The sequence below is a fragment of the Zonotrichia leucophrys genome, unplaced genomic scaffold, assembly GCF_028769735.1.
Source record: "Zonotrichia leucophrys gambelii isolate GWCS_2022_RI unplaced genomic scaffold, RI_Zleu_2.0 Scaffold_49_388800, whole genome shotgun sequence".
In the NCBI taxonomy this organism is placed as follows: domain Eukaryota; kingdom Metazoa; phylum Chordata; class Aves; order Passeriformes; family Passerellidae; genus Zonotrichia; species Zonotrichia leucophrys.
In genome coordinates, this window is record NW_026992254.1 from 186,647 (window position 1) to 201,113 (window position 14,467).

At 59.0% G+C, this 14,467-nt stretch overlaps 2 protein-coding genes across 2 annotated transcripts; one reads left to right on the forward strand and one right to left on the reverse strand.

Annotated features, from left to right (window-relative positions):
* The first annotated feature begins 1 nt into the window (after position 1).
* Positions 2-13,357, forward strand: THAP7 (THAP domain containing 7). The gene is made up of 5 exons (XM_064737356.1): positions 2-92; positions 397-476; positions 4,257-4,412; positions 10,229-10,360; positions 12,792-13,357. Exons 2-5 carry the CDS (start codon positions 397-399, stop codon positions 13,336-13,338), a joined length of 915 nt encoding a protein of 304 aa, XP_064593426.1. The 5' UTR covers positions 2-92; the 3' UTR covers positions 13,339-13,357.
* LOC135460479 (putative uncharacterized protein FLJ46204) lies at positions 4,723-5,254 on the reverse strand (the record flags this gene model as incomplete). The annotated part of the gene is given in 3 exon segments (XM_064737335.1): positions 4,723-4,998; positions 5,140-5,194; positions 5,196-5,254. Coding segments are annotated over 3 exon segments (390 nt in total), but the record flags the coding sequence as incomplete, so codon positions are not given.
* Positions 13,358-14,467: the final 1,110 nt, after the last annotated feature.

The following is a 14,467-nucleotide window of genomic DNA, read 5'->3' on the forward strand; positions in this document are numbered from 1 at the left end:
GGCGGCCTCAGCGGGCGCCGTTCTCGAGGCCTCCGCGAGTTCTCGCGAGACTTCCGGGGAGGCCGCGGCGGCGGCGGGATGGGAGCGCCGAGGTGGGGCCGGGAAAGGGGTGGAAAACGGGGCAAAACCGGGGAAAAACGGGCAAAAAGCGGGGAAAACCGGCCGAACCGGACGGGAGGGGGTGTAGGGAGGCGGGTCAGGCTGTTATGGGGGAATGTCAGGCCCGTTGAGGGGGGGGAGCGGGGCAGGCCCTGCGTGAGGGGGTGGGAGCCGCAGGGCCGCGCTGAGGGCGGAGGGGCGGGGGTGGCACTGAGGGGGTTTGGGGGTGGCACTGAGGGGCTTTTCGGGTGACACTGAGGGGTTTTGGGAAGCCCGATGACACCCCTGTACCCGCAGATGCCCCGGCACTGCTCCGCCGCCGGCTGCTGCACCCGCGACACGCGCGACACCCGCGGCAGAGGCATCTCCTTCCACCGGTGAGGGAGCCCTGAGGGAAGGGAGGGACACCCTCACACCCCTGAGCCTGCCCTGCAACCGTGTCCACCTTCCTGTCACCGGTGTCACCTCGGTGACCCCCCTCCTGTCACCGGTGTCACCTCCGTGATCCCCTCCTGTCACCGGTGCCACCCCTCCCTCAGGAATGGGCTGTGCCAGGTGTCATCCCCCCCTCCCTTTATCAATGGGCTGTCCCAGGTGTCACCTGCACTTAACAGCGGCTGGCACCGCTGTCACCCCGCCCCCCTCAGGAAGGAGCTGCCCCAGGTGTCACTCCCCGCCTCGGGAATGGGCTGTCCCTGCTGTCACCCCCACCCCCATCCCTTTAACAATGGGCTGTCCCAGGTGTCACCTGCCCTTAGCAACGGCTGTTCCAGGTGTGTTTGGGCTGTCCCAGGTGTGTCTGTCCCCCCCATCCCCAGGAATGGACTGTTCCAGCTGTCATCCCCCCCTCCCCAGGAATGGGCTGTCCCAGGTGTCACTTGCTCTTAGCAACGGCTGTCCCAGGTGTCAGCCCCCATCTGAGGAATGGACTGTCCCAGCTGTCACCCCCCTTCCAGGAATGGGCTGTCCAAGGTCTCACCCCCTGCCCCCTGCAATGGGCTGTCCCAGCTGTCACCTGCCCTAGGCAATGGCTGTCCCAGGTGTCACCTCCCCATTTGAGCAATGGGCTGTCCCAGGTGTGTCCCAGGTGTGTCTGTCCCTCCCCCATTTGAGCAATGGGCTGTCCCAGGTATGTCTGTCCCCCCCCCCCCATTTGAGCAATGGGCTGTCTCAGGTGTGTCTGGGCTGTCCCAGGTGATTCTGTCCCGTTCCCCCCCACCCCGCTTTTGAGGGATGGTTCAGCCCCCTCCCCCTGTAAGGGTCCGGCCCGACCGTTCCATTCCCAGGTGCGCAGGGGGAGGAAGGTTCAGTCCTCACGGCTCACCTGTGTGCCACCTGTGTCACCTTAGTGTCACTGTGTGTTGCCTGTGTGACCTCTGTCACCCATCGCCCATGTCACCTTTGTCATTTGTGTCACCCTTGTGACCTGTCACCCATCACCTCTGTCACCTATGTCACCTGTGTCCCCCATCCCGTGTCCCCCCATGTCCCCTCACTCCACGTGTGCCCCATGTCCCCATTGTCCCACATGTCCCTGTCCCCACCTGTCCCAATGTCCCCAGGGTCCTCAATGTCCCCATACAGTGTCCCAATGTCCCTTCAGTGTCCCTGTGTCCCCGCGCTGCCATGCAGGGACAACCCCTGGTGGGGGCAGTCCCCAATGTCCCCAATGTCCCCTCAGTGTCCCCAGTGTCACTGTCCCCAGGCTGCCGTGCAGGGATGACCCCGGGGAGCCACAGTCCCCAATGTCCCCAGTGCTCCCATTGATGTCCCCACTGATGTCCCCACTGTCCCCAGGCTGCCTCGTCGTGACGACCTCCCCCATTGATGTCCCTGTACAACGTTCCCATACAATGTCCCCTCAGTGTCCCCATTAATGTCCCCATTGCTGTCCCCAGGCTGCAGTGGCATGACGATCCCCGGCGGGCACAGTCCCCAGTGTCACAGTACAATGTCCTGTCCCCATATGATGTCCCCAATGTCCCTATTAATGTCCCCATATGATGTCCCCAGTAATGTCCCCATATGATGTCCCCAATGTCCCCAGTGACCCCATTGATGTCCCAGTGACCCCATTGATGTCCCCAATGTCCCCATTGATGTCCCCATGATGTCCCAGTGACCCATTGATGTCCCAGTAATGTCCCCATATGATGTCCCCAATGTCCCTATTAATGTCCCCATTGATGTCCCCAGTAATGTCCCCATTGATGTCCCCATTGATGTCCCCAATGTCCCCATTGGTGTCCCCAGGCTGCCGCGACAGGACCATCCCCGTTGGATGCAGTCCCCAATGTCCCTGTACAATGTCCCTGTCCCCATACAGTGTCCCCAATGTCCCCAGTGTCCCCAGGATCTCCAAGGTCCCCATACAATGTCGCAATGTCCCTTCAGTGTCCCCAATGTCCCCATTGGTGTCCCCAAGCTGCCGCAGTGGGATGACCCCTGGTGGGCCCCTCAGTGTCTCCATGTCCCCAGTGTCCCCTCAGTGTCCCCAGTGTCCCCATTGATGTCCCCAGGCTGCCTCACCGTGATGACCTCTGCAGTGCACAGTCCTCGATGTCCCTGTACAATGTCCCCAGTGTCCCCTCAATGTCCCCAATGCCCCAATGGCCCCATTAATGTCCACACTGATGTCTCCTCAGTGTCCCCATTGATGTCCCCAGGCTGCCCCGCTGTGATGACCCCTGTCAGGCGCAGTCCCCAATGTCCCCATTGATGTTCCCATGCAATGTCCCCAATGTCCCCTCAGTGTCCCAATGTCCCCAATGTCCCCATTGATGTTCCCATGCAATGTCCCCCATGTCCCCTCAGTGTCCCAATGTCCCCAATGTCCCCAGTGTCCCCATTGATGTCCCCATGCAATGTCCCCAGTGTCCCCTCAGTGTCCCCAGTGTCCCCATTGCTGTCCCCATACAATATTGCCATACGATGTCCCCAGTGTCCCCTCAGTGTCCCCAGTGTCCCCATGCAATGTTCTCATACAATGTCCCCATACAATGTCCCCCATGTCCCCTCAGTGTCCCAATGTCCCCATTGATGTCCCCATTGGTGTCCCCAGGCTGCCCCGCTGTGATGACCCCTGTCAGGCGCAGTCCCCAATGTCCCCATTGATGTTCCCGTACAATGTCCCCCATGTCCCCTCAGTGTCCCAATGTCCCCAATGATGTCCCCATTGATGTCCCCATTGATGTTCCCATACAATGTCCCCCATGTCCCCTCAGTGTCCCAATGTCCCCAGTGTCCCCAGTGTCCCCATTGATGTCCCCATGCAATGTCGCCAGTGTCCCCTCAGTGTCTCCATGTCCCCAATATCCCCTCAGTGTCCCAATGTCCCCATTGATGTCCCCATTGGTGTCCCCAGGCTGCCGTGGCATCGTGACCCCTGTTGGGCGCAGTCCCCAATGCCCCTGTGCAATGTCCCCATATAATGTCCCTGGTCCTATACAATGTCCCCAATGTCCCCTCAGTGTCCCCAATGTCCCCTCAGTGTCCCCAGTGTCCCCACTGATGTCCCCAGGCTGCCTCGCCGTGATGACCCCCGCCGTGCACCATCCTCGATGTCCCTGTACAATGTCCCCAATGTCCCCAATGTCCCCAGTGTCCCCATTAATGTCCCCATTGGTGTCCCCACTGTCCCCGTTGATGTCCCCATTAATGTCCCTGTTGATGTCCCCATTGATGTCCCCATTGCTGTCCCCAGGTTACCTCGCCGTGACGATCCCCGCCGGGTGCAGTGGCTGGAGAGCAGCCGGCGGGCGCAGTCCCCAATGTCCCTGTTCCTATACAATGTCCCCAATGTCCCCAATGTCCCCAGTGTCCCCAATGTCCCCAATGTCCCCAATGTCCCCATTGGTGTCCCCAGGTTACCTCGCCGTGACGACCCGCGCCGGGCGCAGTGGTTGGAGAACAGCCGGCGGGCGCAGTCCCCAATGTCCCTGTTCCTATACAATTTCCCCAATGTCCCCTCAGTGTCCCCAATGTCCCCAGTGTCCCCAATGTCCCCATTGCTGTCCCCACTGTCCCCAGGTTACCTCGCCGTGACGATCCCCGCCGGGCGCAGTGGTTGGAGAACAGCCGGCGGGCACAGTCCCCAATGTCCCCAATGTCCCCATTAATGTCCCCAATGTCCCCAATGTCCCCATTGGTGTCCCCAGGTTACCTCGCCGTGACGATCCCCGCCGGGCGCAGTGGTTGGAGAACAGCCGGCGGCGGGACCCGGCCGGGGGGGGGCGCTGGGACCCCAGCTCCAAATACATCTACTTCTGTTCACAGCACTTTGAGCAGTCCTGCTTCGAGCTGGTGGGCTACAGGTGGGCTCAGGTGTGAGTACAGGTGTGTGCAGGTGAGCTCAGGTGTGTGCAGGTGAGCTCAGGTGTGTACAGGTGTGTGTACAGGTGTGTACAGGTGAGCTCCAAATACATCTACTTCTGTTCACAGCACTTTGAGCAGTCCTGCTTCGAGCTGGTGGGCTACAGGTGAGCTCAGGTGTGAGTACAGGTGTGTGCAGGTGTGTGCAGGTGTGTGCAGGTGTGTGTGCAGGTGTGTGCAGGTGTGCTCAGGTGTGTGTACAGGTGTGTGTACAGGTGTGTACAGGTGAGCTCCAAATACATCTACTTCTGTTCACAGCACTTTGAGAGCTCCTGCTTCGAGCTGGTGGGCTACAGGTGAGCTCAGGTGTGAGTACAGGTGTGTGCAGGTGTGTGCAGGTGAGCTCAGGTGTGTACAGGTGTGAGTACAGGTGTGTGCAGGTGTGCTCAGGTGTGTGCAGGTGTGTTCAGGTGTGTGCAGGTGTGAGTACAGGTGTGTACAGGTGTGTACAGGTGAGCTCCAAATACATCTACTTCTGTTCCCAGCACTTTGAGCAGTCCTGCTTCGAGCTGGTGGGCTACAGGTGAGTGAACAGGTGTGAGTACAGGTGTGTGTGCAGTTGTGTGTACAGGTGTGTACAGGTGTGTGCAGGTGTGTACAGGTGTGTGCAGGTGTGTACAGGTGTGTACAGGTGTGTGCAGGTGTGTACAGGTGTGTGCAGGTGTGTACAGGTGTGTACAGGTGTGTGCAGGTGTGTGCAGGTGAGCTCAGGTGTGTACAGGTGTGTGTACAGGTGTGTGCAGGTGTGCACAGGTGTGTACAGGTGTGAGTACAGGTGTACACAGATGTGTGTACAGTTGTGAACAGGTATGTACAGGTGTGTGCACAGGTGTGCAGGTGTGCAGGTGTGTACAGGTGTGTACAGGTGTGTACAGGTGTGTGCAGGTGAGCTCCAAATACATCTACTTCTGTTCCCAGCACTTTGAGAGCTCCTGCTTCGAGCTGGTGGGCTACAGGTGAGTGAACAGGTGTGAGTACAGGTGTGTACAGGTGTGTACAGGTGTGTGTGCAGGTGTGTGCAGGTGTGTACAGGTGTGCACAGGTGTGCACAGGTTTGCACAGGTGTGCTCAGGTGTGTACAGGTGTGAGTACAGGTGTACACAGATGTGTGTACAGGTGTGTACAGGTGTGTGTGCAGGTGTGTACAGGTGGGTACAGGTGTGTACAGATGTGTGTACAGGTGTGAACATGTATGTACAGGTGTGTGCACAGGTGTGCACAGGTGTGTACAGGTGTGTGCAGGTGTGCACAGGTGTGTACAGGTGTGTACAGGTGAGCTCCAAATACATCTACTTCTGTTCCCAGCACTTTGAGCAGTCCTGCTTCGAGCTGGTGGGCTACAGGTGAGTGAACAGGTGTGAGTACAGGTGTGTGCAGGTGTGTACAGGTGTGTGCAGGTGTGTGTACAGGTGTGTACAGGTGTGTGCAGGTGTGTGTTACAGGTGAGTTTGGGGGCACAGGTGAGTTTGGGGGTGTCACAGGTGAGTTTGGGTTACAGGTGTATTTGGGGTGTTACAGGTGAGTTTGGGGTGTCACAGGTGAGTTTGGGGGTACAGGTGAGTTTGGGGGCTACAGGTGAGTTTGGGGGTACAGGTGTATTTGGGGTGTTACAGGTGAGTTTGGGGGTACAGGTGAGTTTGGGGTGTCACAGGTGAGTTTGGGGGTGTCACAGGTGAGTTTGGGGGTACAGGTGAGTTTGGGGGGTACAGGTGAGTTTGGGGGTACAGGTGTATTTGGGGTGTTACAGGTGAGTTTGGGGGTACAGGTGAGTTTGGGGGTGCAGGTGAGTTTGGGGTGTCACAGGTGAGTTTGGGGTGTTACAGGTGAGTTTGGGGGTGTCACAGGTGAGTTTGGGGGTACAGGTGAGTTTGGGGTGTCACAGGTGAGTTTGGGGGGTACAGGTGAGTTTGGGGGTACAGGTGTATTTGGGGTGTTACAGGTGAGTTTGGGGGTACGGGTGAGTTTGGGGGGTACAGGTGAGTTTGGGGGTACAGGTGAGTTTGGGGTGTTACAGGTGAGTTTGGGGGTGTCACAGGTGAGTTTGGGGGTACAGGTGAGTTTGGGGGTGTCACAGGTGAGTTTGGAGGTGTCACAGGTGAGTTTGGGGTGTTACAGGTGAGTTTGGGGGGTACAGGTGAGTTTGGGGGTACAGGTGAGTTTGGGGGTGTTACAGGTGAGTTTGGGGGGTACAGGTGAGTTTGGGGGGTACAGGTGAGTTTGGGGTGTTATTTTGGGGGACCCCGTGACCCCCCCTCAGGTTTTTGGGGTGCCCTGACCCCCCTATTTTGGGTTCTTTCCCCCCATTTTGGGGTCTCCCTCCGGTTTTGGGTTTCCCCTGATTCCCCCAAAGTATTTTAGGGTCCCCCCAGGTTTTGGGGTCTCTCCCCGTTTTTGGGGTGCCCCTGACCCCCCGTTTCCTCCCGTTTTCCAGCGGGTATCACCGGCTGAAGGAGGGCGCCGTGCCCACCGTGTTCACCCCCATTTTGGGGTCTCTCCCCAGGATCTTGGGGTCCCCCTGACCCCTCCCAGGTGTTTTAGGGTTCCCCCAGGTTTTGGGGTCCCCCCAGGTTTTTGGGGTGCCCCTGACCCCCAATTCCCCCATTTTCCCCATTTTCCATTGGTTATCACCGGCTGAAAAGGGGCCGTGCCCACCGTGTTTGCCCCCATTTTGGGGTCTCTCCCCAGGATTTTGGGGTTCCTGTGACCCCCCCAAAGTATTTCAGGATCCCCCCAGGTATTTTAGACCCCTCCCCAGTTTTTGGGGTGCCCCTGACCCCCCATTTTTCCCCTTTTTCCCCATTTTCCCCCATTTTCCATTGGTTATCACCGGCTGAAGGAGGGGCTGTGCCCACCGTGTTCATCCCCATTTTGGGGTCTCTCCCCAGGATTTTGGGGTCCCCCTGTCCCCTCCCAGGTTTTGGGGTCTCTCCCCGTTTTTGGGGTGCTCCCGACCCCCCAAAGTATTTTAGGGTCCCCCCAGGTATTTTGGGGTCCCCCCAGGTTTTTGGGGTGTCCCTGACCCCCGTTTTTCCCCATTTTCCCCATTTTCCATTGGTTATCACCGGCTGAAAAGGGGCCGTGCCCACCGTGTTTGCCCCCATTTTGGGGTCTCTCCCCAGGATTTTGGGGTCCCCCTGAGCCCCCCCAGGTGTTTTAGGATCCCCCCAGGTTTTGGGGTCTCTCCCCAGGTTTTGGGGTGCCCCTGACCCCCCGTTTTCCCCCATTTTCCAGTGGGTATCACCGGCTGAAGGAGGGCGCCGTGCCCACCGTGTTTGCCCCCATTTTGGGGTCTCTCCCCAGGATCTTGGGGTCCCCCTGAGCCCCCCCAGGTGTTTTAGGATCCCCCCAGGTATTTTGGGGTCTCTCCCCGTTTTTGGGGTGCCCCTGACCCCCCGTTTTTGGTGTCTCCCCAGTGGTTATCACCGGCTGAAGGAGGGCGCCGTGCCCACCGTGTTCATCCCCATTTTGGGGTCTCTCCCCAGGATTTTGGGGTCCCCCTCAGCCCCCCCAGGTGTTTTGGGATCCCCCCAGGTATTTTAGACCCCTCCCCAGGTTTTGGGGTGCCCCTGTCCCCCCGTTTTCCCCCATTTCCAGCGGGTATCACCGGCTGAAGGAGGGGCCATGCCCACCGTGTTCACCCCCATTTTGGGGTCTCTCCCCAGGATTTTGGGGTCCCCCTGACCCCTCCAAAGTATTTTAGGGTCCCCCCAGGTTTTGGGGTCTCCCCAGGTTTTTGGGGTGCCCCTGACCCCCCCATTCCCCCCATTTTCCCCGTTTTCCAGTGGTTATCACCGGTTGAAAAGGGGCCGTGCCCACCGTGTTTGCTCCCATTTTGGGGTCTCTCCCCAGGATTTTGGGGTCCTCATGACCCCCCCAAAGTATTTTAGGATCCCCTCAGGTATTTTAGACCCCTCCCCAGGTTTTGGGGTGCCCCTGACCCCCCATTTTTCCCCATTTTCCCCTATTTTCCGTTGGTTATCACCGGCTGAAGGAGGCGCTGTGCCCACCGTGTTCACCCCCATTTTGGGGTCTCTCCCCAGGATTTTGGGGTCCCCCTGTCCCCTCCCAGGTTTTGGGGTCTCTCCCCAGGATTTTGGGGTCCCCCTGACCCCTCCAAAGTATTTTAGGGTCCCCCCAGGTTTTGGGGTCTCTCCCCAGGTTTTTGGGGTGTCCCTGACCCCCATTTCCCCCCATTTTCCAGTGGTTATCACCGGCTGAAGGAGGGGCCGTGCCCACCGTGTTCATCCCCATTTTGGGGTCTCTCCCCAGCATTTTGGGGTCCCCCTGAGCCCCCCCAGGTGTTTTAGGATCCCCCCAGGTATTTTGGGGTCTCTCCCCAGGTTTTGGGGTGCCCCTGACCCCCATTTTTTCCCATTTTCCCCTATTTTCCATTGGTTATCACCGGCTGAAGGAGGCGCTGTGCCCACCGTGTTCACCCCCATTTTGGGGTCTCTCCCCAGGATTTTGGGGTCCCCCTGACCCCTCCAAAGTATTTTAGGGTTCCCCCAGGTTTTGGGGTCCCCCCAGGTTTTTGGGGTGCCCCTGACCCCCATTTTTTCCCATTTTCCCCTATTTTCCAGTGGTTATCACTGGCTGAAGGAGGGGCCATGCCCACCCTGTTCATCCCCATTTTGGGGTCTCTCCCCAGGATTTTGGGGTCCCCCTGACCCCTCCCAGGTTCTTGGGGTCTCTCCCCTTTTTTGGGGTGCCCCCGACCCCCATTTTTTCCCATTTTCCCCATTTTCCATTGGTTATCACCGGCTGAAGGAGGGGCCGTGCCCACCGTGTTCATCCCCATTTTGGGGTCTCTCCCAAGGATTTTGGGGTCCCCCTGACCCCTCCAAAGTATTTTAGGGTCCCCCCAGGTTTTGGGGTCCCCCCGGGTTTTTGGGGTGCCCCTGACCCCCCATTTTTCCCCATTTTCCCCGTTTTCCCCCATTTTCCATTGGTTATCACCAGCTGAAGGAGGGCGCTGTGCCCACCGTGTTTGCCCCCATTTTGGGGTCTCTCCCCAGGATCTTGGGGTCCCCCTCAGCCCCCCCAGGTGTTTTAGGATCCCCCCAGTTATTTTAGACCCCTCCCCAGGTTTTGGGGTGCCCCTGACCCCCCGTTTCCCCCCATTTTCCAGTGGTTATCACCGGCTGAAGGAGGGCGCCGTGCCCACCGTGTTCACCCCCATTTTGGGGTCTCTCCCCAGGATTTTGGGTTTCCCCTGATCCCCCCAAAGTATTTTAGGGTCCCCCCAGGTTTTGGGGTCCCCCCAGGTTTTTGGGGTGCCCCTGACCCCCATTTTTTCCCATTTTCCCCATTTTCCATTGGTTATCACCGGCTGAAGGAGGGCGCCGTGCCCACCGTGTTTGCCCCCATTTTGGGGTCTCTCCCCAGGATTTTGGGGTCCCCCTGAGCCCCCCCAGGTGTTTTAGGGTCCCCCCAGGTATTTTAGACCCCTCCCCAGGTTTTGGGGTGCCCCTGACCCCCCGTTTTTGGTGTCTCCCCAGTGGGTATCACCGGCTGAAGGAGGTGCCGTGCCCACCGTGTTTGCCCCCATTTTGGGGTCTCCCCCCATTTTAGGGTCTCCCCAGGTGTTTTAGGATCCCCCCAGGTATTTTGGGGTCTCTCCCCAGGATTTTGGGGTCTCTCCCCAGGATTTTGGGGTCCCCCTGAGCCCCCCCAGGTGTTTTAGGATCCCCCCAGGTATTTTAGACCCCTCCCCAGGTTTTGGGGTGCCCCTGACCCCCCGTTTTTGGTGTCTCCCCAGCGGGTATCACCGGCTGAAGGAGGGCGCCGTGCCCACCGTGTTCGCCCCCGGCCCCTCGCGGCCCCCCCGGTCCCCCAAGCCCCCCCCGGAGCGCGACCCCCCGAGACCCCCGCGGGGCACCCGCAGGTGGAGGTGAGTGGGTGGGGAGGGGGCTCGGGGGGGATTTGGGGGGATTTGGGGGGGGATTTGGGGGATTTTGGGGGGATTTTGGGAGGATTGGGGGGATTTGGGGGGATTTGGGGGATTTTGGGGGGATTGGGGGGGATTTGGGGGGATTTGGGGGGATTTTGGGGGGATTTGGGGGATTTTGGGGAATTTGGGGGGGGATTTGATTGGGGGATTCTGGGGGATTTGGGGGGGATTTGTGGAGGATTTGGGGGGATTTGGGGGGATTTTGGGGGGATTTGGGGAGATTTGGAGGATTTTGGGGGGATTTGGGGGGATTCTGGGGGATTTGGGGGGGATTTGGGGGGAATTTGGAGGGGATTTTGGGGGAATTTGGGGGATTTGGGGGATTTTGGGGGGTTTTGGGGGGATTTGGAGGATTTTGGGGGGGATTTTGAGGGATTTGGGGGGGATTTGGGGGGGATTTTGGGGCGTTCGGGGCTCCCCAGTTCCCGGGCCTGTGGGACTCCCGGACCCCTCCCCATTTCCTCTGGACCCCCCCCTTGGATCCCCATTTTCCTTGGACACCCCCCCTCATTTTCCCATGGACCCCTCCCCCCCCATTTCTCTTGGACCCCCCCCCCCATCCCTGGGACCACTCCCCAATTCCCCCTGACCTTTGTGACCCCTGTGAGACCCCCCCTCAATTCTCCCTGGCCCCTCCCATGCTGGGACCCCCGGGATGCTCCGGGGATATTTTGGGGTCTTTCCGGGGATCATTTTGGGGTCTCTTTGGGGATATTTTGGGGTCTCTTTGGGGATATTTTGGGGGTCTCGCCGGGGTATTTTTGGGGGTCTCGCCGGGGTATTTTGGGGTCTCTCCAGGGCTATTTCAGGGGTCTCTTTGGGGATATTTTGGGGGTCTCTCCAGGGGTATTTTGAGATCTCTCCAGGGATGTTTGGGGATTTCTCCCGGGGTATTTGGGGTCTCTCTAGGGGTATTTTTGGGGTCTCTCTGGCGTTATTTTGGGGGTCTCTTTGGGGATATTTTGGGGTCTCTCCGGGGCTATTTCGGGGGTCTCTCTGATAGTATTTTGGGGATCTTTAGAGGGATATTTTTGGGGTCTCTCCAGGGGTATTTTGGAGTATCTTTGGGGATATTTTGGGGATACTCTGCAGCTCTTATGGGGGTCTCTCTAATGGCATTTGGGGGTCTCTCCTGGGCTATTTCAGGGGTCTCTTTGGGGTATTTTGGGGTCTCTCCGGGGATGTTTTGGGGTCTCTCTGATAATATTTTGGGGGTCTCTCCAGGAGTATTTTGGGGTGTCTCCAGGGGTGTTTTGGAGGTCTATCCAGGGGTATTTTTGGGTCTCTCTGGGGCCATTTTGGGGGTCTCTCCAGGGGTATTTTGGGGTCTCTCCAGGGGTATTTTGGGGTCTCTCTGGGGATATTTTGGGGGTCTCTCTGACGGTATTTTGGGGGTCTTTAGATGGATATTTTTGGGGTTGCTCCGGGGCCTTTTTTGGGGTCTCTCCGGGGATATTTTGGGGTGTCTCTCTGATGGTATTTTGAGGGGTCTCTCCAGGGATATTTGGGGGTTTCTCCAGGGCTATTTCGGGGGTCTCTTTGGGGATATTTTGGGGTCTCTCTGATGGTATTTGGGGATCTCTCTGGGGATATTTTGGGGGTCTCTCCGGGGATATTTTGGGGTCTCTCTGGCGTTATTTTGGGGTCTCTCCGGGGATATTTTGGGGTCTCTCCAGGGGTATTTTGGGGTCTCTCTAATGGTATTTTGGGGGTCTCTCCTGGGCTATTTCAGGGGTCTCTCCGGGGATATTTTTGGGGTCTCTTTGGGATATTTTGGGGATCTCTCCAGGGTATTTTGGGGTCTCTCCGAGGATATTTGGGGTTTCAGAGGGATATTTTTGGGGTCTCTCTGGGCATATTTTGGGTCTCTCTGATGGTATTTTGAGGGGTCTATCCAGGGCTCTTTTGGGGTTTCCCCGGTTGTATTTAGGGAGTCTCTCTAATGATATTTTGGGGGTCTCTCTGGCGTTATTTTGGGGTCTCTCCGGGGATATTTTGGGGATACTCTGCAGCTCTTATGGGGGTCTCTCTAATGGCATTTGGGGTCTCTCCTGGGCTATTTCAGGGGTCTCTTTGGGTATTTTTGGGGTCTCTCTGGGGAGTTTTGGGTCTCTCCAGGAGTATTTTGGGGTGTGTTCAGGGGTGTTTTGGGGGTCTCTCCAGGGGTATTTTGGAGTCTCTCCAGGGCCATTTTGGGGGTCTCTCCGGGGCTATTTTGGGGGTCGCTCTAGGGATATTTTGGGGTCTTTCCGGGGCTATTTTGGTGTCTCCCCAGGGCTATTTTGGGGTCTCTCCAGGGCTATTTTGGGGTCTCTCCGATGCTATTTTGGGGGTCTCTCTCCGGCCTGACCCCTCTCCCCTCTCCCCACAGACGGGACCCCCCCCCGGCCCCGCCGCCCCCCCCGCTCCCCTCGGACGTCTCCTGCTTCCCGCGCGACTCCAAAGACCCCGGCCCGCCCCCGGCCGGCGACCACGGCGGGGTCCCGGCGCTGCCCGGCCCCTCGGGCTCCATCGCAGAGACGCTCCTGGCGGCCACGGGCGACGCCGCCGCCGCCGCCACCCCGGCCCTGCCCGAGGGGGCGCCCCCGACCCCCGCGGGACCCCCGGCCCCTCCGGCGCCGCCGTCGCCGTCGCTGTTCATGCTGCGGCTGCCGCCCCGCGCCGGCTCCTACATCCAGAGCGAGCACAGCTACCAGGTGGGCAGCGCCCTGCTCTGGAAGCGCCGCGCCGAGGCCGCGCTGGACGCGCTGGACAAGGCGCAGAGGCAGCTCCAGGCCGGGAAACGCCGCGAGCACCGGCTGAGGCTGCGCCTGGCGGAGCTGCAGAGGGAGCGCCGGGCCGGCCCCGAGCCGCGGAGGAGCTCCAAGGAGCGCCTGGAGGTGATCGGGGATGGAGGAGGAGGAGTTGGAGGTTTGTAAATAAAGGATTTTACCCTGAGGGTGCGGCTGGTGGAGCTCCAGGGGGAGAGGGGACTGAGCCGCGGAGGAACTCCAAGGAGCCCGTGGAGCTCCATTGGGAGCAGAGAGCGGAGGAGCTCCAAGGAGCAGAGGGAGCGCAGGGCCGGCCCCGAGCCGCGGAGGAGCTCCAAGGAGCGCCTGGAGGTGATCGGGGATGGAGGAGGAGGAGTTGGAGGAGTTGGAGGTTTGTAAATAAAGGATTTTACCCTGAGGGTGCGGCTGGTGGAGCTCCAGGGGGAGAGGGGACTGAGCCGCGGAGCTGCGGCTGTTGGAGCTCCACAGGGAGTGGAGAGCGGGCTCCGAGCTGTGGAGGAGCTCCAAGGAGCCCCTGGACCTGCAGCTGGTGGAGCTCCACAGGGAGGGGACAGCGGAGGAGCTCCAAAGAGCGCCTGGAGCAGCTCAGAGATCGAGGAGGAGGAGGGCGGTGAGGAGTTGGAGGAGCTCCAAGGCTTGGAGGCACTGCTGAGGTTTGGAAATCAAGGATTTCGCTCTATGGGTGCGGCTGGTGGAGCTGCACAGGGAGCCGCGGAGGAGCTCCAAGGAGCTGCAGCTGGTGGAGCTCCACAGGGAGCGCAGAGCGGAGGAGCTCCAAGGAACACCCGCAGCTGCTCGGGGATGCTGGAGGAGGGCAGTGAGGAGTTGGAGGTTTGTAAATAAAGGATTTTACTCCGAGGATGCAGCTGGTGGAGCTCCAGAGGAAAGGCATTAATCACTAATTAACCTTTGCTAATTACCCTGGGACCGTCAGCATCCTGGGGTCACCTGAGGAACATCTACAACTCCAGAGAAGACTCAAAATTGGGAATTGAGGGTTTCATTCCCACCAACCCCAAAGTTCTCCAGACCTCCCCAAAGTGCTTAATTAACCCCTAATTAGCCTTTGCTAATTACCCCAGGACCATCAGTGCCCTGGGACACCAGAGGAGCCACTACAACCCCAGAGAAGACTCAAAAATGGGAGTTCAGGGTTTCATTTCCACCAACCCCAAGGTTCTCCAGACGTGCCCACGGCGCTTTAATTACCCCTAATTAGCCTGTGCTAATTACCCTGGGACCGTCAGCGCCCTGGAGCCACCATGGAGCCGCTACA